Here is a 27,854-nt window from a genome sequence, read left to right on the forward strand (position 1 = left end):
CAGCTTAAGCTGAAGTCAATTTGCTCTCAATTTGCAAAATTGTCGAAAAATTAAACGTAGCTATAAAACAACTAGTGTATGAATAACATTTTTGATAGATATTTTAGATTTGTTGAAGTATCTGTCAAAAATGCTGTTCATCAACCAGTGTACAACAAAAGATAACAATTCTTTTTTATACGGGTCAAAGACTGTTGTATTCTTTATAACACGAATAATACGAATTACTTAATTTAAAGTAAATATGGAGAAAAGAAGTAATTTAAAATCTTGACAAAATATTATTTGAGGCGATCTACCCCTTCAAAAATACAAAAAAAAAACGGAACGAATAAAATAGCATATTAAGGACTGTCACAAATGTTCATAAAACCACAAACAATAAACACATGTAGGTAACCTATAGGCACAATACGTATTATATGGATGAATTCATCGGTCAGTCGCTAAGATTAGTTGCGATCACTGAACTTATTGATTATTTCTTATATTTACATTTTCACATGTTTTTAATGGCTGTTAATCGCAATGAAATATCCATTAAGGTTAAACAATCCAGGAACTGATTGAAAACTGATAGTATATTATATCGGTATTTCAGTGCTTGTTAAAAACATTTTAATGAAATCTTTTCTTTGTCAGGAAAATATAAATTACACTGAATGACAAAATAGACGTTGAAAGCTATGTAAATATCAAGAAGGAATAGATTGATGGTAACCTTAGTGAATATTTTTTATAAAGTCATAGCATTAATGCATTTTGCTTTAACCGTTATTAGAGTTGATTTTCTCTATATGAGCCCATAGATTGTATTATAAAGAAAACGGATACTTTTTTAATCTATAAGAACGTATTTCTAATAGGGATGATTTTTATCATATACATTGAAGGAAATAGAAGGCCTCTAAAATCGATATTAAAATTGAATAACTTCGATCTTGGTCACATAGTTTGTCAAAGTCATAATGAAAGAAATGGTTTTAAAGCTGTTTTTCTTTATATGAATCCATATATTGTGTAATAAAGAAAAACATATTTTCCTGAATTTAAAAAAAAATCATTTATGTAAGGGATGAATTTTTATCTAATACATTGAAGGAACTCGAGGGCATTTGCTTCTAGAATCGATATTAACACTGAATAACTTTGTTCTTGGTCACATACTATGTAAAAATGAAAAAGATGGTATACTCAAACAATTTTCATTTAAATCATTCTTTTTATCTGATGAATTGGATATTGTATTTACTTTATATGTGATATAACAGTTTCTTTAGTACGTTGTTTATTAATTTTGATCGACGCTTTCCTTAGTAGAAATAATTTAAGAGAAACATGCAAAACGATGGCACTGTACAAATGTTATCGAAGACACTCAGACAAATCGTTGTATTTGTGGCTATGTTACAGCGCTGTTACAACAAGTGTTCCTGTTAACACTCATTCACTCGATAGACACTTTGGCTGTTAGCTGATGTAGTAAGCTGGTAACTGGGTCAGTAGATTATATTTTAGTTGGCATGTAACGAAGGCGCTGATTGGCTGAAGCATCGGCAGCCCGACAGATTGCCCCCCCCCCCCGACTTACAAGATCGCCAACAACATTGAGAAGTAGGCGGAGCCAGCGAATCTTTGATGTTTAAACCCGACTCTGTTGTACAATGTGTTTGATCACGTTGTGTACTATTTTATTATGTTTACAATATATAATATCAATCGCTGTATTCAAAATTCCTTATTGTTTTGTTTCACTTATTAGGCGATTTTTTTTGAGGATTTGTTGTTCAGGATTTGTTGTTTATAAATTATTGGTCATTTCTCTCGTCTTCGGGAAATATTCATACTGTAGCTTATCTACCAACATTCCAATGGTTCAAATTTTGTATCGTGTTTATGAATGTGTGAGGTTTATATCTATTTATTCTTCTATCCGTTGTAATGTTACATGTAATGTCAAAGCCGAATCTAGCTACGTTGTAGCGGAAAAGGAATCACCTTCTGCCCGACTTTTCCGCTGCAAGCGTTTGGTGTGGAAACCAAATCAGGTACGGCTGACAATGGATTATGTCTTGTCAAAATATATTCCGATCAAATACGGTTTTAACATATACCTGGGTATTAGTAGGTGATGTTATTCTAGTTGTAGACGTTGAGTTTGAATGCATCGCCTTAATACTTATAATTTAATTTGATTAATATTTGCGCGACCCTCACAGGTAATGTTCTCGGAAGTTGGCGCATGCGCGGCGGTAGTTTACAAAATGTCGGTTGAATTTAGCCAAGAAATTGTCAACACTAGATTCAAATGCATCTATCTGATTAAATACTGGTGACAAAGTTAAAAAAAACCTACGCCTACAGCTGGAATAGCATCCCCTACTAACATCCAGGTATGTGCCAAAGCCGGGTTTTATCGGAATATATTTTGACAATACACGATGATCGGTCGTACATTGTACCCGATTTGGTTTCCCACACCTTGCGGTAAAGTTATAATTAGTCAGTAGCAAGCGATATCATTTCCGTACAACCTTTGACTGACTTTTCCGCTACAACAGTATCTCTTTCTTTCATGGATATGTAATTCACCGAGTAGCGCTGATTCAGAGTCTATACATGAGGTAAGTAAAATGTGTTTTTACATTATGAAGCTTGCAATGCCGATCATCTTCAGTACACGTTTCTGATCTTGGTAATCGCCGACAGACGTTTCCGACAGTTTAGCTCCGCCCCTACATTGAAGCGACAGCCAATGAGAACCGCGCTTACAAAGCTTATTGAATGTCGTTGGCAAACTGACTAGCTACCATGCACACTGACTAGCTACCAGTCAACGGAACCACCTACCAGACTTGCCGTCACGCGTACGCTTATTTTAACGGCGCTGTAATTATACATCGATATTAAGCATCAACAGTACATACATTATTGGCAATTTTCGTTTAACATAGAAGGAGATATGTATCACAAAAAATGTTAAAATGTCGTACAAATATCATATATAGGATCAATATGAAAAACGTTTAACGTTGAGCTTTGTTTTCTCAGAGTGTATATTGAATGAACGTTATCCTCTTCAATCAAACAGATTATTGATTGCATTTTGCTTTTATTTTTGCTTTCCTTAGCTTGATTGTTTAAAGTTCGACACACATATGGTAACTATTCTATAATAATGCTCGATGATAGTTTTATAATGAGATGTTACATGTATGTGCTATAATACACATTCTAGTAAAATGGTCGGATCCTGGATTAAAAATTAAAAAAAGTATAAGTGTGATATAACTTAATACGTTCATACACATGTTATAAATAAAAGAATCTTTCTTTAACAAGAAATAATGTTATGAAATATCAATCTGTTCTTGAGAAATGTCTAAGTTAACGTTATAATAACAGAATTGTGTTTTTTCTTTGCAAAACGCATTATCCTTATTGTTTGATATATAAATGAAACCTTTTAATAGATACATGTTCTATCATGGTTTTAGAATTTTAATCTCTTTTTAACAGTCAATTGAGGAGAAAGTAAGCGAGATGGTAATTTAATCATTTCACAAATTGTGTTTTCCGTTATGTAACCAATTGCCATGGATATGCAACGAAGCTCATTACATTGTTAAGGGCCTTTAGGTATTCATTTCCATAAGGAGTTACATACGTGTGTATCACTATTAACAACCTATCGATGGATATCTAATAATGTTGGTATCTAGATATTTCAATAAGTATTCCTTTTTTAAATATTTGCCAATATTTGCAGTAAATTTACTTGATTTATGTTCACAGTGGACGTGTAAATTAAAATGATTAAACAACACAATAAAATGTGATAAGAATATTTTCCTTGAAAGTATATTCTGTCGGTATTTCAAAGCTTGCTTAAAATATTTGCAATATTTTAATGACATCGTTTCTTTGTCAGGAGGAAATCATTTCACTGGAGGTAGGTGTGGACAAATAGGTTTTAAAGCTATCATATTAATCTCAAGTAGGAATAGATTGATGCTAATATTAGCGAATTAGATATTTTGAAAGCGTAGCATTAATGATAGTTTTGTTTGAATCGTTATTAAAGCTGTTTTAGGTCACCCGACACGAAGTCTCAAGTGACCTATTCTAATCGCCTTTTGTCCGTCGTTGTGCGTCGTCTGTCGTGCGTCGTCCGTCGTCCATCGTGCATCGTGCGTCGTGTGTCTTGTGTCCGTAAACAATTTACATTTTTGACTTCTTCTCCAAAACCGCTGAAGCAATTTGAATGAAATTTTGCACAAACGTTTAAAGACCTAAGAAGAATCACAATTGTGATATATATGACCCCCGACCCCAGGGGCCTGTGGAAGGGGCTAAAAGGGGTAAAATTGGCTAAAATGTCAAAAAATTTCTTCTGAACTCACGGATGTGGTAGAATCAAATACTCTTCATAAATAGAAATGTCTCAAGGCTCTCTTCAAAAATTGTGGATTTTATGACCCTGGAGTCTCAGGTTGAGTTTACTATAGTTTATATATGGAAAACACATTTTTGAGAATTATTTAGTCAGTTATAATAGGATATTAGTCAAATGTTGTAAGAAATGTCCCTATGAGATGACCATTTATTAATAAATTTTCCATGACTGACCCTCAGGGGCCTTAGGGGCGGCGCCAAAATGTGTCAAATAGACCAAAACTTCAAAAACCTTCTTCTGAAATTCTGGAACTCGTAGAATCAAATACTCTTCATAATTGGAAAGGTCTTAAGGTTCTTTACAAAAATTGTGAATTATATGACCCTGGGGTCTCCTGTTTCCTCCTTGGAAGGGGTTGTCAAGTTTACTATAGTTTATATTAAAAACACATTTATGAACATTATTTGCTTATTTTTCATAGGAAATTAGCCAATCTGGGTCAGAACTATTAGCCTGAGATAGCATTTTAACATCATATCCATATTGGCCCTGGCCGACCCCCAGGGGCCAGAGGACCGGGGCCAAAAGGGGTCAAAATGGATAATATTTCAAAAATCCTTCTTCTTAATTCACGGATTTGATGGAACCAATTACTCTTCATAGATTACATAGTCAAATTTATAAAATCACTGACTAACGGGCCAATATAAGTGGTTACATGTCTTTGTTTCATTCTGTATATGAACTCGGGTGACTGTTAAGGCCAATGGGCCTCTTGTTCTTATATGAACCCATAGATCGTGTAATAAAGAAAAACTTCTTTCCTTAAGTTAAAAGAAATCATTCCTATTGGGGATGATTTTTTTATCTGATACACTGAAGTAACTATAGAGGGCATTGGCTGCTAGAATCGACATTAAAATCGAATAACTTTGTTCTTGGTCACGTAGTTTGTAAAAATGAAAGGGGTGGTATATTCCAATAATTTTCATTTAAATCACTCTTTGTATCTGATGAGTCGAATATTTTATATACTTGATATGTGATATAACAGTTTCTTTATCTTTTTTTTTTTAAATTATGACCGATGCCTTCCTTATTAGAAATAATTTACACCTCTCTCTTGGATAAATATATCATCAGAGAAAAATGCAAAAGAATGATACTGTACAAATGTTATCGAATTCACTCAGACAATTTTATGTATTAGTGGCTATATTAAATATACGTCGATATTAAGTATCAACAGTACATTCATTATTGACAATTTTTGGTTAACATAAAAGGAGAAATGTATCACAAAAATAAAGTTAAAAAATCTTATTAATATCATATTTAGGATCATTTTAAAAACCGTTTTATGTGAATCTACTCATATTTATAGTTTAATGAATGAAAATTATCCTCTTGAATCAAAAAGTTTATTTATTGCATTTTGCTATTTTTTTCATTCCTTAGCTGGAATTGTTGAAGTTGGACACAAACATGGTAAATATTCTATAATAATGCTCGATAATACTTTTATAATGAGATGTTATGTAATGTTAATACATATTTAGTAGAAAGGTCAGATCTTGGATTAAAACATTTTAAAAATTAGAAATGTGATTGAACTTTACACGTTCATACACATGTAATATTTCGAAGCATCTTTCCTCAACAAGAAAGCATTAATCAATCTGTTCTTGAGAAATATCTAGTGAACCTTATACATGTAATAACAAAATTGGGCTTTTTTTTTTTTTTTTTTTTTTTTACAAAATGCATTATCCTTATCGTTTGTTATATAACTAAAACCATTTAAGAGATACCATTAAGTTATATGATTTTAATTTTGTAATTTTAACAGTCAATCGGGAAAAAAGCAAGTTTGAGGGTAAGTTAATCTTTTCACATTTTTTCCGTTATGTAACCCATTACCATGGATATGCAGCGATAAACATTGATAAATGCCTTTAAATATTTATTTCGATAAGGAGTTGGAGATACGTGAGTACCACTCAAAACAACCTTTCGATGGATACCTAATAAATGTTGGTATTCAATTTCAACAAGTTTATTTCAAAATATTATTTGAAAAAGAATCGAACAACAGGCATAGCCTATACAAGTTATCTCCCTAAGTAACAACTATTACTTAGCAAGATATATAAAATATATAAGTTAAGTTACGCAGTGTTGTTTACAATATATAATAATATAAACATATTATAATTATCAGAATAATATTGGTATCTACGTATTTCAACGACAATTCCGTTTTAAAGGTTTTGCCAATATTCTGAATAAAACTATTTGATAACGTTCATTGATATTCTCTGTCGTGATTTCTGTAATTAGTGTTTAAATAAGATATTTTCAAATATTATAAAAGGACACTTTTCTTTAACAGGAGGATATAATTTCACTGAAGGTAGGTTTGTAATATTAGCTATATTGATATCAATTGAGAATAGATCATTGATAATATTAGCGATAAGGTTAAAATTCGCAAAATTAGATTTGCTTCGAAAACTCAGAGCTGCTATCCATCTTGAATTTGTTAAAAAAAATATAACAAAGATTGAAATATAAGGAATCGTTTACACCGACAATATCGAATATAATTAGTTATTGTGCCTGATACATTACAGATATTTTAATTACTCGTGCGATATAGCAGTTTCCTTTGATATGGTTTCTTACTGCCGACACAATAATACCTTGAACGAATTTGGTTGATCACTACATTAGCGTGCTTTCGCTACAACCTCGCACGCTGTCGCTTCATCCTCGATAACTTAATGACAGTGCGAGTGATTGCTACGCCGCTTGAGGCGTAGCTGTTCGAATCGTATGCAAATCACGCCATCTTGCAGGATAGCCATGTGGCAAGAACGATTGAATCTGACGGATGTTCGGTGTGTTACAAGCATTACCTGTTGAAATAATATAAAAACGAATGACGGAAACTAACCTGAATATGTCCGGGATTTGAGCGCCATCTTCCTGATAAATCGTGGTCACGCAGGGTTTGCCTTTATCGAGATTTTAGTAGAGAACAAGCATTCATAGTATATCTATTCTGAAAACCCGAATGACTGTTATAGTTTGGCGGATTTTCCAGCAAATTATCAATCATTTAATAATTTCCAATGATTTCACATAATAGATATACTGTGACAATGAATCAATATAGTTTCATAAGGAATTCATGCCATCTTACAGGATAGTCGTGTAGCAAGAACGCTTGAACAAGCATCGCTTTCTTGAAGTAATATTAAAGCGAATTACGGACACCAACTTGACTTTGTCCGAATTCGGACGCCGTCTTTCTGATAAAGCATGGTACATGTAGCACAGCGCTTGCATCCGTTCAGATTTTAGTGCAGAACAAGCATTCGTGGTAAAATTATTCTAAATAAGTATTTTCTAGAAATTAATCGAGCATTTTAGATGAAATCTGGTTCCATTTACAGATAGAACAAATATATCTGTAGTAGTATACCATGTTCGAGACATTATTTTTTTTATTTCTTATATAATTTAGACACCATCGTGTAACAATAATAATCAGACAATGCGTACATGCTAATAAATGGGACATACTAAAATGCGGCAAGACAGTACATATTAAAAGCGGAATGAAAACGGAACATTGAAAAACACAGAAACATATGAGATAAAGTTCAATGTTTTCTTTGCCTCTTCTCTGAGCTTAGCAATTTCTGCATGAACCCCTTTTTATTTTGTTGGTAGCAAAAGTATTATTAAAACTGTTCATCTGTACTAGACCTGATAGTGGGGGAGGGGGAGGGGAGAGAGATATAGGTTCCCATTTTCGAAACATGTTTTTTTAAGGACCTGTATGATGTCTAGTTTCATTTTATGTTTGTTGCCATTGACAACTAATGTCCTATGGGGGTCATATGGCGGCCATCTTGGATTTCAGTTATCAAAAATGGCCAAAATGACACATTCGTATATATGCTCATAGATATATAACCAGACAACAATCAGAGGCAAATAAACACATTTTTTTATATGATGAAAACATGCTGAATACGATTAAATCATAAAAAATGACGTTACGTCTTTTCATTTTTGTGAATTGACGGAAAAACAATTTTCAGCTTTTTTTTTCCCGATAAATGTCACAATTTTCATCACAAGTAAAACAAAAATGATGGACAAAACACCTTGTAACAGTCATTTCGAATTGCACTAACCCTTTCGTAAACACATGTGTACTATTAAAAGATAGATCGCATCAATGAGGTCGGGAAAAGAGAGGGAACCCTCCCCCGCCCCGAAAAAATTATCAAAAATAGCCAAAATGTCACATTCGTATATACGCGCATAGATAGCGAACTCGACAACAACCAGAGTCAACTAAACACATTTTGTTATATGATTGAAACATGCTGAATACGATAAAAATATAATAATAACGTTACGTCTTCTCCGTTTTGTGAAATGACGGAAAAATCGAAATTTTCAGCTTTTCCCGTAAAAAGTGTCATAATTTTCAAAAGCAAAATTGATGGACAAAACACCTTGTAACAATCAGTTCGAATTGCACTAACCCTTGTGTAAACACATGTGTATTATAAAAAGATAGATAACATCAATGAGGTGAATAAATTAATACATTAAAACTCCACATATTCTGGCAAAACATTTTGTAACAGTTTTACTGAATTGAACCGACACTTGTCTAAACTTGTGTTTATTTTAAAAGGATTTTATATTTTTTAGCAGAACAATCGTGGACATCCCCCTCCAAACACTACTCATAGAGAGAAAAAATCTTATAATTATTATTACATAAATTACATATTCCCTGGTCTATGATTCAGACAGTTCCCAATTACAATTACAAAGTGTTCCTTTGGATTTCATCAAGCTGCTTCAGGTCGGCGTAGGATTTCAGCACTCCAGGAAAATAAATGTCCACATCTATTTCGACGATTACCTCATGCTCCACCTAGTCTAGGCATCGTTGGAGAGAACGCCCGTCAAGTCCTGAAACATTTGCTCAAAGTCGATTTCATTCCTTCCAGAGAGAAATCCGAAGTTTTTCTTCTCAGGAATTTGTCTTCCTGTGAAACCGTTTCAACACAGATCGGGGTATTGCCCTTCCATCTTTGGAGAAGTTCCGAAAAGGCCAGAGATCTTGCTCTCACCTGCTCTCGACAAGTCATTCGTCCAGCTTTGGTTTCTCAGTTTTCTGGGTAATATCAACTCCTTGGCAGACGTGTCCCCCTAGAGAGACTTCACAATAGACCTTTCTAGATGTTCCTCCTCGCAAAATGAGTGCCTGCCAGCAGGGAATGGCGTGGCTTCCTCTCAACCATTCCATGAAGGAGATTGCTCGGTGGTGGACTCTGAAAGTTTATGTTCTCCAGTGGTTCCGTTGTCCAAGTCAGCTCCCACCATGACCTTGTTCACAGATGACAGGTTGGTGGGCTTACCTCGACGGCCATTGTCAGTCGGGGGAGTGGTCTGGGGATCAGCTCTCCGAGCACATCAACGTGCTGGAGATAAGTCTGTGACTGTTCCTCCTCAGCAGATATTATATGTATTTGTAGTTTTTAACTGTATGCGAGCAGGCATCATCATGGAACACCTTTTTCATGGGGAGTTATATCCAAAATTGAAGGAGAATAATTCGAACCAAGTTGTTTTCACAAAAAAGAAATAAATTATTACGGTTAATGGGAACTGCCTGAATTATGGACAAAACATGTGATTAGCCTTTGGATGTTTACTGGATTCGGCAATATATTTTTTTTAATTGTGGGGGAGGGGGGAGGGGGTTATCTTGCTTCTTCTGCTAAAAACATAAATCTATCCCTTTTATAATACATATATGTTTAGACAAGACTCAGTTCAGTTCAGAATAACTGTTACAATGTGTGTTGACAGAATATAGTTTTAATTTATTGGTTTTTTTTATTTTTCTTCTGCATTTTCTTTTTGGTGGAGGGGGTCCCTCTCTTTTTCCCACCTCACTCATGCGATATATATTTTTATAGTACACATGTGTTTACATAAGGGTTAGTGCAATTCGAAATGACTGTCACAAGGTTTTTTTTGTCCATCATTTGTTTTTTTACTTGTGATGAAAATTTTGACATTTATCGATATTTTAGAGAAAAAAAGCTGAAAATTTCATTGTTTTCCCGTCAATTCATAATAATGAAAAGACGTAACGTCATTTTTATGATTTAATCGTATTCATCAAAAAATGTGTTTATTTGCCTCTGATTGGTGTCTGGTTCTTTATCTATGCGCGTATATGCAAATGTGTCATTTTGGCAATTTTTGATAACTGAAAGATGGCCGCCATATGACCCCATGGGACATTAGTTGTCAATGGCAACAAGCATAAAATGAAACTAGACATCATACCGGTCCTAAAAAACCATGTTTCGAAAAACTGCCAGCGGGGTACATTGGAACCTATTTCTCCTCCCCCACTATGACAAATTATAAAATGGCTTTCAACTTAACAATTAAAATAGCAAAACAATATCGTCATATCATTGTTTACTTTCTATATTCTGTCCAATCAAAGGCTTAAGCTTCAGCGTAGCCCACGTAGCGTTTTGGGAAGCTAATACTTGTGCTATCTCTGCGTCATAAACATATGTGTAAGGCCAATCGGATCTACTCGTCCTTGGAGAAGTGGACGAGGTGTTCCGATTGATGTTCACATGTGATTCTAGGTATAGCAAATTGATCTGTTAAAATTGAGCAGTTAGACCTCGGCACAGTTACATGGTAATCTAATTAATTAAATTACCTTTACTTTGAGATTTGGCTCCATCAAATGACAATTACAATCACAGCACTTTTGGTGAAGTAATTAATTACAAATTCTTTTGGTACCATTTATTTAGTACATCATATAGTAACACAAATACAATATAAATACCAAGTGATAAACATGCATGTATACATTGATGCATTATTATCCTGGAATACTTACTATATCTCATTTTGCTTACAATAAAATTTGTTTCAAAACCAATGAACCTCAGTATTCAAAACATAATTTTCATATATAAGTTTTACAATATTTATCAGCTAATCATATTATTGAACATATACGCACGAGTAGCCATAATACAACTTGTACGTGTCCCGGTTTGTGACGCTGGTAGTTCAAAATATTTTGAAACACTTAATAGTTATTAGGTGTTGCCATAACAGCTGTGTACCTGGACAGTCAAATCAACTTACTGGTGACAATAAGACAAGTATGTTGTTTTATGACTGGGCCTTGTGTACCCTGAGTAGTGAGTACAACTCAATCTCAGGGACTAGTATGAATAGGGGGCAAGTTATGAATGGTAAGTAATGAACATGAACTCTTACCTGTACACCCAGCATTATTTTCAAATCAGGTTATGATTTTAGAAAAGTATGTCATAAAACCTAAATATAACTTTTGATAATTAATAAAATATAATTAATATCTGTTATATTGTTAAGTTTCCTATACATATGCATGTACATTATATACATGTAGAAAAAAATTAAAGCTAAAAACATATTGTTTTTTTTATATATATATATTTTTGTAATTTTCATTTCTACAAATAAACAGTAACAAATGCAAAATCTAAGTTATTTCCTTCTCATGATGTATCATATGAGAGTTTATTTTTACTTACATGTATGATTATAGTTTTATAGGTACAACATTATATATACAGTACTAAAAGCATGAATTTAGTGACATATAGTAAGCTTTACTAGTTATGTATTGTTTGATGCTCATCGGTTGCTTCAGTAACTCTCTAAAAACAATTACATGTAGATGCGACACAAATATTGTAGCCTCCCAAATCATTGTAGATGCAGGTTGTTGTCCTTAAATGACCTTCGGTCTTACATAGGAATGTAATGATATCTAATGTATATGAAGAATTCTTCTTCTGATGAATCAGATGAAATTTATTTGATTGACTTACTAGTATTAACATGTACTTGCTGCATATAAAGCCCAAAATAATGAACATTCAATCAGGAAATTACACCTCAACCAATGCATTGTCCATGGAAAACCATACATTAAAGAGTAAAATGTTACTGAAGGCCATATAATCTCACATATATGTACACGTATACTTATTGCGATTATGAGAACATCCACTCTAAATCTTGTCAAAAAACAACGAATCCATCGTTCATCAATTATGACAAATGAGTGTAATATGTTTCGCCTCATTGCAAAATAATTTGTTACTGATGGAAATTATTACAGATATCCATAGTGTGATATTTGTTTTGGTAAGGTGTTGTCTGGAAGTGACCACACATCATTTATAATGGTAAGTTCAGTGAAGTTCTTAGAAAATGGAATGCATCTTCAGACGATCTCATATTAACGTAAACACATATTCTACCCGGAGAATACGATGGCTGGAATAGAAGAATCACCGGGCAAAAACTTCCTAATACGTTGGTCATTGTCAAGGCAAAAAAACTGGAGTATAATGTTACGTAGCACTTGAAGATTTCGCCATGTTTCGATACTCAGGTACTGTGAACTAAGGTGTAGGGCGTAACAGTACCACCAGCCAGCACTGTAGAGATACCATCACACACACTGTGACCAAGTTATCGAGAATGTAGCGACAGCGTGCGATGCTGTAGCGACAGTCCACTGATGTAGTTATCTCCTTAGTCAAAACGCTTTACACTTCTCTTCAGAAAAAAACCCAGATCATCCAAAGATCGATTTTAAAGTGATGGTACTGTACAATGGTTACCGACGTTATTTAGATAAATTATTATAGTTTTGTTTATTGTATCAAATATAATGAATCCCTCTGTACCTATAGATCGTTGATATCCAAAATATTCACACTAATGTGGTCTCTAATAATGAATGTTATGCCCATGCGATACATGTGTTGTCTGCGCCGTCATATCACCGTCAAGGCTGATTTCACTTTATGACATAATGTAATATCAGCCCGGGTCGATATCAAATTATGACGTCATAACGTGATATCAGCCCGGGCTGTTATCACGTCAATCTGTTTTTACCATCCGGATATTAGCGTTACCGCTTGGATTCGGTTTCCAGTGCGGAGGTAAGTTCGACGGCGGATAAAGTTTTCAAAAAAGCTCGAATGAACGTATTGAGAAAGATGTGAGAGATCAAAAATAGTCTGTTTCATGATGATTTGACTGGAATTTTTTTTCTTAGGTTGGATCAGGTCGAAACGAGTTATGTTCACATTGCCGAATACTAACCATCGCTATTCATATTTATAACACATAAAGAAAGCATTATAAAACCAACAACATGATTCTACCATCAAGACATTGGACATTTTAATTGGTTACTTTTCCCAACGAATTCTTAATTCATGTCAGTTGTAAAACTGATCATTCACCAGGATCTTGTTAGTTTTGCTTAAAATTCATTTTAAGAATCGTTCATTTTACCGGTGATTATGTATTTGTAAAACATAAAGATGTATATATGTAATGAAACGATTCCCACTTTCTCAACATTTAATTGGCCTAGAGTACGTAATGCCCAATGAAATATTGTTAATTTCATTTAAGTATATACTGCTAAATACGTCATAAAATAAATTATTAAGGATGTATTCTGCTGAGGGGTTAAACATTTCTTGTAAATACTTTTTTTTTTCTTTTTATGACTATTTCGAAAGAGGGGTTATTGACAAACAAACAAAATGTAATGAAATATATGTTGTTGTGCTTGCTTTTTTCTCTATAGTCTATTTAATTTACATACTTACAAATTATGTGCAAAATGTCTTTTAATAGTTTTTTTTTAATTTGACCGATATGTATTTACAATTTATTGTTTTCAAAAGAAGAATGGATGGTGTAATACCATAACTATTTAAATGGCAGAGAAGAAATGATGTGAATAGTGTATATAGGTTGTAAAAAATAACACAAATTATTTCAATTCTATTTCACACCTGCTTCAGACTTCTGTATCCAGTACGCTAGTATACACAAATAATCATTTAACATATGTTTAATTTACTCCGCCTTACAGCTAAGAAGTACCGTAATTACCAAATTTGAAAAAGAAACATGCGGGCTATAAGTTATAGCTCTAGTAACCTTCATGCTTTATCAAAGTATTTCCATATAAGCTATATATTTCTTACATTTTCAAACCTTTTTCGAAGAAAGAAAAATTCTAAAATTGTCATTTAATAATCTCTTTACAGTATATTCCGTATTGATTGTTTCCGTTCAACATAAATGAGATATATGTCACGGAACATTGGTAAGAGATACTAATACAAATTTAAGGACCGATATAAAAAAGTGAATATGCATCTTCTCGAATTCATTGTGTTACATTTGTATGAATGAAAATGATCCATGTAAATCAATTAATTGTTTATTGCTTTTTATCTATTTTTCCTTCCTAAGGTTGAAATGTTGGATTTGAACCCAAAAATGGTGAGTATCCTTACGCAATGGTCGACGATAGTTTAATAATGAAATATCCGACATTTTAAAATAGATGATTAGATCTTAGACTAATACAATGAGAGGGCGAAACACATATCTAGTATCGTGTCAGTAAAATATATCTATTAATAATACATTGTATTCGATTAATTGTTGAAATGTAGGTCACATTGAAAAAAAAACTGTAAGGCAGTGAATGAATGAAAACGATTTACAGCGCGTGACACTATATATACCGTTGACAAACGTACTTGCCTAGCCGCCCCGTGATCAGTGCGGCTGACACAGGTAGCTAGCGCAGTGACACTCGTGAATGGAGATTTTATAGATCTAAGCCCCTGGTATCACACAAATTACTTTCTTAGTAACCGATTGCTTGTGCCAAAGCCTTTCTGTTTTTTGAAAAACAAGTCTGTTACCCGTAGAAAATAACTTTCAAACAGAAATTCAATAGATAGACAATGAAAATTGAGAAAATAACTGGTGGTTTTTTGTCAAGAAAACACGCCCTAATTTTTGTTTTATTACAAGTAAATCATATATTCAAATATAACTAATGTACGAATAAATATGGATTTAACAGCGCTGTTTATATCGCTATTTTTTCTATTTTTGCCTCATATAATCATGGTTGCATTTTCATGTAGCACATCAGAAAAAATATATAATTTACCCGTTACTGGCAGATTTTAACTTGCGTGGTATTGTGGAAATGCCACCCTGAGAGGATTATCATCAAACAGGATGATCTTAACGATATATAAATTCAACATACATATTTCGTTTTTCGGTGCACCGATAAAAACCCAGTTGTTTGTACAACGTGCTCCCGTGCACGTGGCTGTCCCTTTGATCATTCAGTCAGTTAGGTATAATTGACAGACATGCGAAGTGTATGGCCCCTCCCCCGTTACTATAGGTAAATATCATTGGCTGGCTAGCTCTCACCACACGTGTCAGTAATACAGGTGATTGACAAGGCGGCGTGGTTTCTGAACCGACCGGTGACCCAGCTATTTAGATTTTTTAGACATGTTTCTAAAATAAATGGCATTTTGTATGTTTTTTTAAATCATGGTTCACCAGAAAATCTACTAGATTCTACTAGAATTTGTGTTTAGACTACAGATAGATACGTCATACAATATGTAATTACTACCAAGCACTGAAGGCTACGATGTCTGAAAAGCTACCGTACGGAAAAGAAATATTCCTTGTAATTCAAAGAATAACTCCTTACATCCACAGCATTAATAACAATATATCAAGTAAGTTTATTAATGTATGTTTTTTTCGGTACAGAATTTCCCTGGTACGAAAATTCCCGTATTCGTTGACAGATCCTGATGCGATAAACTGTTTTTCTCTATCTTTTGACATCCGCATCTCATTATTCCGGTTAATTCGCTCATTTGTTGTATGTCTTACCGTTTGTGTATAGTTCAATTAGTCGTAGTCTTGTTTTTTCGTCAGTTCTTCGTCCGTTGGAGTAGAGTTTACCGCGAACATGTGAGTGTTAGTTACGCGTTTGTATTGCGTTGTACTATATTTAAACTATGCGGTGATCGGCTAGTACACCACTTTCCCACTAAGTGCTCAAGCTACCTGTATCAGCTGCACTGATCACAGCGCGGCTAGACAAGTACGTTTGTCAATGGTATGGTGTCCAGCGCGGTAACATTTATCAATGGTAATTCCTTTCTGAACGATTTTGCAATTATGTTCTGTATGGACGATGCTTATAATTGATCACAAAACACTGAAAATCAGAATGAAAATTAAGTAAATGATTGTGTGTATTTCAGTCTAAAAGTCAGCTGTTAGAAACATGATGCAAAAGGTAAATTTTGAGAATTTAAGTTTCTTTTATAAATTTATAAATGTTTTGCGCGTAAATTACATAATATAATAGACCGAAGACAGTGCTGATACTAATTATGCCGGAATAGTTTAAAACAATTCCTGAACTTATACGTAATGATATGGTAGCGAAATGTAGCATATTATATTTAAAACATTATATGCATGAATTCGATATGGAAATATTTTGTCATTTTTTTTGCGATTATTGCATCGACATTTAAATCATATTGGATGCATATATGTATCAATATGCTTGCATGTAGGTGTTGTTCTGAAATAAGTGTCCGTTTGATAACCTTTTTGTGATTAAACTCCATCTTCATGAGCAGCTTACGAAGATTAAAAATCAAGGTTGCTATTTCATTAGGTTTAACTTACGAAGATTAAAAATCAAGGTTGCTATTTCATTATTTTGTGTGTAATAAACCAAGTTCATTTAGATGACCAAACTCATATTTCAAAAATCATCTTCGTTACAATGCAATTAATAATCAGACTGAAAAGACTGAAATGAACAACCTCGTTGGAGCGAGTACTTAATTGGAAAGAATCAAGATAAAAGTGAAAGTCACTATTACTAAGAATAAACCTTTCGTTTCCTTTCCATCATACTTATTTCCCAATAATAGCTCGTTTTATCTCATAACTGCTGCGTAGGGGTGCATTCCAAGTGGCTAAGTATTGTAATTGTTTTGGAACAATTATAAAAAAAAGATACAATTGATGGCAAAGGTTACCACCCTTTCATAAATGCTACCCTAATCAACGATTCGACATGTTTCAGTCAATACATTTTCTGATATTTTGAGAACGTCACTATGTTTAATGTTTTGAATTCATAATGATAATTAGAAAATAATTATCAATACTAGTACCCTCACTGCCGGGAATCACTTGACCATGAAAAAAACATGTATCGGTTAATATTTACATACTCTTTTGTATCAACCACCGTTATCACTAGTTATTCCTGCCAATGTTTCTGTTTAAGTCATTAAGTATACAGATTAGTATAAAAAGTCGTCTTAACATCAAATAAACAACAATTAACACTCTCCTGCGCAATAAGTCATGCAATTAACATATAAGTTCATATACGACATGCCTAACGACAGCAAAGTCATACAGTCTTCTATAAGCCTCATTTCGAGATTAAGTAAAGTTTTTTTCGATGTTTCAGAAAAAAATTTTGATAACATGCTTCAAAGAGTAATTATTTGACAAGAAATATAAAAAAGAGCCATTCGGCGGTCATTTTGATTCTTTCTCAATTGACGCATACATATACATGTACTATAACCATTTTTTACAGAATTTTTACTGTTTTATTTTAATCGTCCTACTCTAAGACATTTAATTTCTTATGATAGGTGTCGTAATATTTATATATGCCTTGTGCCCCTTTCACAGCTATATTTGTTAAAATTTTCGGTCTACAGTTCAGTTTAATACATGTTTTGTTTACTTCCACAGCATTAATCAGATAATCCAACAAACATATGTTTTTCTGTCTGTATTTATACCAACCTCCGGCATCGGATAAACAGTTCACATGGTTGATACGAATATCTCAGGAAAACAATTAAGATTGTGTGATTTCGCAATTTGAATAAAATCCAAATCCATAATATTACTTCATTTGATATTGTATCTGACACATTCCGTTTGAGGTTACTTTTGCCCAATCAAATCACTGTCTCTAAATTTCTTATCAGTAAAAGTTAAGAGGTGCAATAACTTACAGAGCTGCCAACGCCATTGTAATGTATGTATTCATTTCGCAATATATGCTATGACCTACATATGTAGCTCTATACGCGTACTATGACGATATGTCGTGTCCAGTTTAAGAAAATTTACTCAAACTAAATGGTATAAAAATGACACCAGAACGTAATCTCTATGAATGTTGTCATGAAACTAAATGGGAAAATGTATTTGTACTTGAATCACAATTTCAGTGAGCTATCGCTTTGATCTTTTTGATTAATTCTTCGCTCAATTTCTCATGTAATATAATGATCTCTTTAAGTAATTTAAATTTCGATTTCTGCTTAATTTACAGTCAAAGGAGAATGTTTTCAAACTGATGGTAAGTAATATCTTTGTAGTTTTTTATCATTAATTATTTGTTTAGATTAAACTGAAACAAATAAACGTATATGCTGATGAAATGTTAAGTTGCAACTTAACATGTTTTAGACATTTTCGGAACATGCGATATAAAATTAGGAATTATTTTAAAGATACATGTATCTAAAGAAGACATATGAATCCTAATCATCGTCATATTCATACAATACAAATAAAACTGTGAATTATAAACTGTCTTATCAGTACGTGCTTCATGATAAAATTTTGCAGAAAGACGTTATAACATGGGAGGTGAGTAAATGTTTTTAACGGTGGCTTCAGAAGAATTAGACTTTATTGAGATATTTTTCCTTGGTTATGTAGTTTTGTAGTTTGTTAGTTAGTTTGATGTTTTACACAGCAAATAAGGTATTCAATTTTGAGATATTGGCTCTTTAAAATATACTTATGCTGGTGTATATTACAGTCATTAAATATTGAAGTATCTATCAGGTTTTGGTATAACTTGGTTTTTGTACAATTGTAAACTATACAAAAAATAGAAATTAATGATCTCAACACTCATCAAAATGAGCATCATTTATTGAAATATTCAAAGCAGACTTAGGGTCAGATACTTGAATTGCACCTGAGGTGAATTTTTAGCAATGTTAATGCAATGAACTGTTGATATATGATTGTGTAATGATAATTATGCTGAAGGTACATTTACTTAACTAAAATATACTTCTCAGTACTTGAAAATCATTTGGTATTTATGACACAAAATTAAACAATGAATTAAACAAGCCAACGAAATCATATAGTATCGGGTCAGATCATACTTAAATAACATTTTCTATGACAATAATGATTTGTGAAATATATTGAAATGCATACTCATATATATAACAATTGATCATTAACATAGATTTAAGACATTCCCAAGGGATTGAAATGTATTTAGAACAAAACGCTTTCGTTTCTGCTTCACAATTAATTCCAAAAGTAGTATTAGTTTCCGTTTTAATATATATACCGATTTGCATGCCACATAAAATAAAACAGTTTTCACCCTACATTAAAACATATATCCATCATGTCACCTTCGTGACGCCATTTTGTTATGTATGAATGAAATCGATGTTCATTACGATAATTATACTCAAGAACAGAACAAATATTTGTTTACTACTTCTATGCTTGAAATCACGTTTTCGTTTTGTAGGAAAACGATATTGAGTTGATGGTAAGTCTAAAATGAGATTTAAATGTTTAAGGTGATATATATATTACAAATATTATGAATAATTAACTTTTGTTTATTCAAATTAAATACAATTAATGGTATGTTACAATATCTACTTTTATATTTTACTGAGTTTTCATTGAAATGTTTTTTTTTTGCGCTGTTTCGAAATATTCCTCTTACTCTTGTAAGTTATATTTGTGATAACTGCACCAGTCACTTATCACAAGTAGAGGTTGCAAGAATAAGAGGCAAAATTCATCACGATACATTTATTATTTTATTCAAAATATATACCGGTATGCATTTACTTGTTTTGGTTATGGTAGATTATTCGTTCGTGGTTCGTCGGTCGTCCGTCCGTCCGTCCATCTGTTAACAGTTCTTGTTACCGCCATTTCTCAGAAAGTACTGGAGGGATTTGTCTCATATTTTCATATGTAGGTTCAAATAGGCAGCCATTTGAGATATTACTCATTTAGGTTTGTTACTGCTATGTCTCAGAAAAACGTAAGGGGTCAAATTTCATATTTATGTTCCTCTAGAGTCCTAATTGTGCATATAACATTTTCGGACCGATCAGTCAACAAGATGGCCGACAGGCCGCCATCTCAGAATTTGATGACTTAAGATTGTTTCAGGTATTTCTCAGAATGTCCTGAAGGGATTTTTCTTAAATTTCATATGTAATTTGTAGTCAAAGGTTGTAAAGCATGAAAAGAACCTCCACTATTGTCAGACGTAGATCACTAGATGTTATTGCTTTATATAATTCATTTTTGTTTTTATTTCAAAGCTAAAGGAATCAGAACTAAAACAAAATAGGGTAAGTTTATAGCTTTAGCTTTTACGTTTGTGTTATGGATATATATGTGGATATCACAAAACTTTGTCGGTTTTATTACTCCGCTTAAAAAACATGTTATCATTAATTAGTGAGATTTTAACATTATATATGACTTCATGCTATGTTGAAATATGTTTTTGTAATATTATCAAATGCATTTCAAAATCAAAAGGTAATGTTTTATATAATAACTAAAATGCTGATTAAATTGTTGTTATTTTAGATTTTATTTTAAATCATTACCTTTGATCTGAATACATAAACGTTATATCGAATTTTCTTTGCAGTCGATGGAAAGCCGAACTCGTTTGGCGGTAAGCATTACGTTATACCTTATATTTTTTCAATATTTAGTCATCCGTTTAACAACTCGGAAACCAATCTGTACTCATGGAATTCACAGGAAACACTTCTCGTCGAGGTAACTGGACTGATCAAGAGAATATGAAATACTTTCTTTACTAAAACCGATGGTTCCGTAGCTGTTAATAAAAGTGTATATATGGGGCAGTGGAGTGGTCAAATAATGACTGATGATCGGACAATTTTAGAGACTTTAGATTTCCACTCATACAACAGGAAATGGCGAGAGAAAGTGTTAGGCTTTTATGGTCGCCGGCCAGTAGTCAGTGTCAAATTATACACATCAGAAGAGAGAATAGGATTTCCATAATTTTGTATCTCTATTTTGATTTTCTGAGATATGAAATGTGACATCACTTTTGCTCAAAACTTTCTCTGTTTTTTTACAGGTGAAAGTTGCAGAAATGGAGGTAAGACAATATTGATGGACACATTGAAATGGTATCGTGTATTGACATACATCTGCTAGAAATCGAGTTTTCATTTGACTAATATCACAATCAGCCACGAATAGCGTATTTTGAACAATAACCAGCTGTTCTGTTGATGGTGTTAGAAAATAACTAACTTAAGAACTGAAGTTTCGAAATTATTATCGAAAGGCAAAATAACGTGATTATATATTTGTATCTTATAATGAACAATAACATGTGAATAAAGGCCAGCAAATTAATCTAGAAACAACGAACTGAAATGATTGCAATAAAATGAAATTAAGAACAATGTTTATGCAAAGAATCGCAAATTGTCGCAAGTATCGCAAGATTTATTTAAACAAAATCATTTGCTCGGACTCTGTCATGTGTTTGTAGCACAAAAACGTACAAATTAACATTTGTTGTCAATTTTGAACTTTTCCTTTTCTTCATCGCTTAGTTAGATTGTAATTTAGATGTTTGCATGTTTTTTTCTTTGTCTTACAGGAACGAGTAATAGTGTTAAAGGTAGGTTAAAGCACATCCTTAAAATCTGTTTTATCTAAGCTTCTCTAGTATTTGAAGAATACAGTTATTTAAAAAGTTATCAAATGAAATATGAAATTAATATTGAGTATTTCTAATTGTACCAACGTAATCCCGCGTTGTACAAATGTTTGATTTTTTTTGATTTTTTTTTTATTTTTTCAGGAAAAGCTCTTATCACTTGAGCAGAACATGGTTAGTAAAACAGTTCATTTTAACTGCATTTATCTCCCCTGTTTCATGTTAGACAGACAAAATTATCACTGAGATTTGTTGACAAATATAATGTGAATCTATTTTTTGTACAATAAGTAACAAAGAAATAATATAATTCAATGTTATAGATATGTATTATTAAATTCGTCAATTAAATATGTATTTATTGTACAAAATGTTATTTAAAAACCAATATAATCATCAAAAATTCAAATATTCATTTTTAGTCAAGGACGAATCGGAAGGAAATGGTTGTAAGTATTCTTATTTATTTTTAATAGCAAGGTAGCCAAATATCAGATTTCATCTAGTTTCATTTTATAACATCCGTTTTTGAATGATGCATTATTCAAATTATGAATTATTTTCACATATCGAGGAACTTAAATAAGTTGAAGTTTTTTTCTACTTCATAACAATGCATACAAGAAATAACTATGCAATCAATTAACAAAAGTGTTATTTGTATTTTCACAGAGAGAGGTGTTGGAATCAAGGGTAAGTAGGATTTGCTTAGCATTACAGCCCTTAATCCGATGGTAACAATAACACATATCTTTCCCAGCGAAAACAAATTGCAGATAATCGTAATGTACATGTATGTATACCTTCACTCAGATAAGTCGATGCTTTGATTTAACGATAATTTAACAATTAATACGTCATTTGATGTTATGATACACATGAAAAATACTTCTCTGCATCATTTATTATATTAGCATAGTAAAGGATATTTAGTAATTATTGCTTGAAATTACATTTTGATTTAAATGGTTGCAGTCACTTATATCAAGCATATAAATGAAAAGTTTCTGCATACGTATTAATCTTGAATATAAATATAGAACACTCATACTTTGTGATGAAATATTTAAAACTGAACGAAAATATAGCGTGTCATCCTGTCTTATATAACTGGATATACCAAACTGTAAAATCCTGTAATAGTTTTCAATTTAGTTAATTTTGATATTATTTTTTCAGAACAATGTTTCAAAATACCAATTATTTAACTTTGAAGTTGCGAGGAAAATCTTATCAAAATTGCATATACATTTGCATATCTACATATATAATGACATGCCATGTGGATTATATTTGACACACTTTGTGATAAAATGTTGTACATGATGAGCTTGGTAACGAAATAACCTATTTTATAACGTACCCATTCAGGCCATTCAAATAAAGGAAATAATACCATGAACTCGATCAAGATTGTATATAAATTCAATACGCTGAGAAAAAAAATATTTAATAATATTATGTACACTTTGAATTTTTATAGGAAGGAGTCATTGGTTTAAAGGTAAGTTATCAAAGGAATGTAATTAATTCGATATTTCGTCACCATGATTTTAAAGTACACATAAGCTATGTTTTGCAGATGAAATTTTCACTGCCATATATGATGAATCGAACTTGCAAAATATCTTAAGACTGTATTGTTTATTGTATCAAATTTATGATCTACTAAACTTGTTATATACGGCAATCGTTCCTGTAGCCAAAATACCCTGATATAATGCCAGAATCTACATTAAAACTGGAAAGAAAATGAAGAGAGATTTAGATTTTTTAAAGTACAAAAATGTGTCATCTACACGTGTTTTCATATCGATATTTCAGGAATGCATCATTGAGCGGAAGGTAAGATAAATATACTCTTCGACAGGTAATATCAAGGACCACTACGTTTCCGAAACGATTTTTGATTTTTAGAACGAGTCCTAAACTTTATTAGCTTAATGTAATACTACACATATTACCATCTTCTGAACAATTTAGATAAAGTATTAAGTGCCAGGTAAATCAAATTTTAATTTACATTATGCAGGTCATATTATGTTTCCTGCCGTCGTCCTATTTACTGAGCAAAACAGCGAATGAATCTTCACCGTGACATAGATTATTCTGAAAAATTTGCATTTGTTTTACATTGTAATCTCAGTTCACGCCATCGATATATTTGTCTTAAGAAATATTATTGTTTCGGAGAGGTAGTGGATATTTAATTTTGTCAATATGTCCAAATTCAGAGTTGATTCTTTAAGTTAAATTACAATTTGCTGATATATATACTTATCGTATAACTTATTTTCCTTAATCCCATATAAATCATTCACTTCAAAAATGTATTTTACAAAGTTACCATAAACACGAGAACAGCTAAAATACACTGGTAAAGTATACGGATGGTTCTTAACACTTTACATATCTCCTGGGAAAAATATCTTTTATTACTTAATACGTCCGTAAACCATCAAGGCCAGTAATGAGATAAAGTTTAGTTTTCAAACAAATTATGCATGCAAATCAATTTGATATTCTATACATGAGGACATATATAAAAGGAATGGTGGGTACATGATATTATATCATTATGGTATTATATACCAGCACAGAAGTGATCGTTTTAAGTATATCTAAATCGTCAATTATCCAATGTCTATGTTTATGTTTAATGATATTTAATCAATTCATTCATATTCATTCTCATTTTGTGTATCATTTTAATGTCGTTGATATTTGTAGCTTGAACAGATATACCTGAAATCTGATCTGGTATGTATTATGTTATTATTTATATACATATGGGATTTTACATAAATGCACTAGCATTTAATTTGAGTAATATAGAAATATTCACATGATTCCCTTTGGTATTGTTTGGCATATTTACATTATAACATTTTATAAAGAAAAAATATAACATTACTACTTAACAGGCATTTCAAATGCAGATTCACATATTCAAAATCTTATTACTTTCAATGTTTATTTTTTAATCTTTGAATTTTACCTCTATATATTCAATATTTTAGCCATGGGAGACACAAGCTCATCTGATGGTAAGTTCTTAAGAAGATTTTTATAAATATTACAAAATCAGTTTCCTTCCTTCAAACCAGGATATTGAACAGACATTTATTATATATCTTAGATATATACATATTTATATATATCGCCATAATGTTAGGCTATCAAGTAATCTTATGCTATTTATTTTCCATGCAGGAGGAAGTTAAAGCGTTAAAGGTAAGAGCCAAATGGAAATCTCTATGCATAATGGAGATATTACAAAACCATAGAGGAAAAAAATAATATTCCAGACATTATAATTCATTATATCACCAATTTCATTGTCATTGGTCACAAGAGTTTGTCTGCAATCCAAGTTATTTCTACGAGCCTTATTGAAAAATTAAACAATATTTTAATTTTACAGGAAGATGTCCTCTATAAAAAGGTAATTCTTGTCTTGTTTCTTTCTCCAGTCTATCCGTAAGTATAGTTTCATACGAATACATTCAAATCTATCTTGAAAGATCACGTCAAGAATGAAATATAATGTCTATATATGTCAATGTACTCGATACGAAGGTCAAATTGAGCTTAAATTGGTCATTTGGAGTTCATAAAAGTGCTCGTATTATCATATAAAAGTGGTCAGAGGCTATGGTCAAGGCACCTTTCACTTTACATATAGTATAAGTCTATAGCAGTAATCATTTTGAAATATCACATTGAAATTTCAGACATATACGGGATTACTTTTGTCATCTTCGTATTGTCATGGTAACCATGTCTCTATAAGCAGGTTTTGTATAATGCAGGAATATTTGGTTGCTGTGGCCATAAATAACGGGTATCAAGGCCATTAAACATTGATTTACAGTTATAATTATGTTATTTAGTAAGAACAGTGATGCTAAACTTCATGAACAAATAAATAATGCATCATGAACATTGACGTTTCAGCCTTATATAGTGATAGAATAATAGATAAACAAGTGGAAAGTAAAACATTTGTATAAAAGATACAATATACAAAATACTTTTTGTATCACTAAAATGCCACAAAATAGGCCAAATGTCACTCCTTCCTTTTTCTTAAACACAAAATATAATGTGTGTAGATATCTACGTAGTTCATTTTCCAGTCAAAAGTCAATTATTTGCCTGAATTAAATTTGCATTCTATTCTATAATAACCTGTCTCGACCTTTGAACAACCGTCAAAACATATTAACCAGAATATGAAAAAAAATATCTAAAGAGTAATGACATCTGAAGAACAATGAATACCTCAAGCTTACTTTCTATATTCATTTTATTTTATCAAAGCTCGAGCTGATAAGACTCACACCACATACCGTAAGTATTAATGGCATTTTGACATACCTTCTTAATACAAAGTCAATTATCCATGCTCCATTCCCTGCTCATTATTTTATAGTATCGTAAGCGTTATCCAAACGGTAACTGTCTTAAAATAACATTGACGATATAATGAATAGATATTCATCAGTATACTTTAAATATCTTATTGTAAAACTTCATTTTTCAGTCGAAGAAATGTGTGCGTATGCTGGTAAGTTAAACTTTATTAAGGGTAGATTGTATCAAGTAATATCCTTAGAAATAAAAAAATAAAATAAAATATATGCTAAATATCTAATAATAAATGTTTGTTTTGTTTATTTTTTATTATTATTTATGTATTGCTATACACCAGAGCCATTTGTAGTTGGGACACTTTATAAGATGAACAATATACAATGCTATATATTTTGTATATTAATTGAATTTCGTTTTCATAATAATGCTTTTCTATTTACTATTCCTTTTGAACAGGAAGAGGTTAAAGTTATGCAGGTGAGTAAAATACGGTTTATATACTGTACATGAGTGTTATCACTCGGTTTCTGTGTTACGTTGAATTGTGTTCGTCCTGTGTGACACGAACAAAACACTCAAATTTGATATTTATCAGAAAATCTTACTTTTACCATTACTTACATCAATTTTATATCCGGTCTTTTCATCATTCAGGTGATGGATTTTATATTATTACAATAGCTGTTAAAAGTGTTTATCTAATTATCGATCTTAAATGCAGTTTATATGAGAATGTATTTTATCTTAGATACAGTGTATCAACCTAATTGAGAAATTACTTTATATCGAATGCAAATATACTTTGACCCATTCAATCATTAATCGCTGCTATCGACGTCTTCAGATTTATATGATTTATATATATATTTGTTTGCAGGAAGAATTAGTGAGAATCAAGGTACGTAATACACTTGTTTCAATCATTATATTAACAAACTTGTTAGATTTGACCATGATCATACATGACTGCCGTCGATGACAATTTCTACTATAAAATCATTAATACGATCATGCTAATCATTAACCGATTGTTTTTAGTTTTAATAAGACATCCTCTGTCAGTTCATTTAATTTTTTGTTAGTTTATATAACACATCATATCCGTTTATGAAATAGCACTGAATGATGTAATTAGAATGATTCAATTCATTCAACATAAAATACTTGAAAAAAATTTAATCTCCATTTCCTTCAGAACAAGGTGCAGATTATGGAGGTGAGTAATCATAAGTGAAC

General features: G+C 31.9%; 1 protein-coding gene across 1 annotated transcript in view; it reads left to right on the forward strand.

Annotated features, from left to right (window-relative positions):
• The first annotated feature begins 5,833 nt into the window (after window positions 1–5,833).
• The window catches only part of LOC138308651 (uncharacterized), a 28,873-nt gene continuing 6,852 nt past the window's right edge, over window positions 5,834–27,854 (forward strand). Inside the window, exons 1-25 of the mRNA XM_069249690.1 lie at window positions 5,834–5,884; window positions 6,246–6,272; window positions 6,789–6,809; window positions 14,822–14,851; window positions 18,792–18,818; window positions 19,091–19,111; window positions 20,028–20,048; window positions 20,845–20,874; window positions 21,183–21,209; window positions 21,648–21,668; window positions 22,182–22,202; window positions 22,386–22,415; window positions 22,664–22,690; window positions 22,914–22,934; window positions 23,725–23,745; window positions 24,066–24,086; window positions 24,972–25,001; window positions 25,262–25,288; window positions 25,455–25,475; window positions 25,666–25,686; window positions 26,565–26,594; window positions 26,788–26,811; window positions 27,075–27,095; window positions 27,496–27,516; window positions 27,814–27,834. Of these exons, the coding sequence (XP_069105791.1) occupies window positions 5,882–5,884; window positions 6,246–6,272; window positions 6,789–6,809; window positions 14,822–14,851; window positions 18,792–18,818; window positions 19,091–19,111; window positions 20,028–20,048; window positions 20,845–20,874; window positions 21,183–21,209; window positions 21,648–21,668; window positions 22,182–22,202; window positions 22,386–22,415; window positions 22,664–22,690; window positions 22,914–22,934; window positions 23,725–23,745; window positions 24,066–24,086; window positions 24,972–25,001; window positions 25,262–25,288; window positions 25,455–25,475; window positions 25,666–25,686; window positions 26,565–26,594; window positions 26,788–26,811; window positions 27,075–27,095; window positions 27,496–27,516; window positions 27,814–27,834 (585 nt within the window). The 5' untranslated portion in view covers window positions 5,834–5,881. The remainder of the gene's footprint in view (window positions 5,885–6,245; window positions 6,273–6,788; window positions 6,810–14,821; window positions 14,852–18,791; window positions 18,819–19,090; window positions 19,112–20,027; window positions 20,049–20,844; window positions 20,875–21,182; window positions 21,210–21,647; window positions 21,669–22,181; window positions 22,203–22,385; window positions 22,416–22,663; window positions 22,691–22,913; window positions 22,935–23,724; window positions 23,746–24,065; window positions 24,087–24,971; window positions 25,002–25,261; window positions 25,289–25,454; window positions 25,476–25,665; window positions 25,687–26,564; window positions 26,595–26,787; window positions 26,812–27,074; window positions 27,096–27,495; window positions 27,517–27,813; window positions 27,835–27,854) is intronic.

Source organism: Argopecten irradians, chromosome 15, assembly GCF_041381155.1.
Source record: "Argopecten irradians isolate NY chromosome 15, Ai_NY, whole genome shotgun sequence".
Taxonomy (NCBI): domain Eukaryota; kingdom Metazoa; phylum Mollusca; class Bivalvia; order Pectinida; family Pectinidae; genus Argopecten; species Argopecten irradians.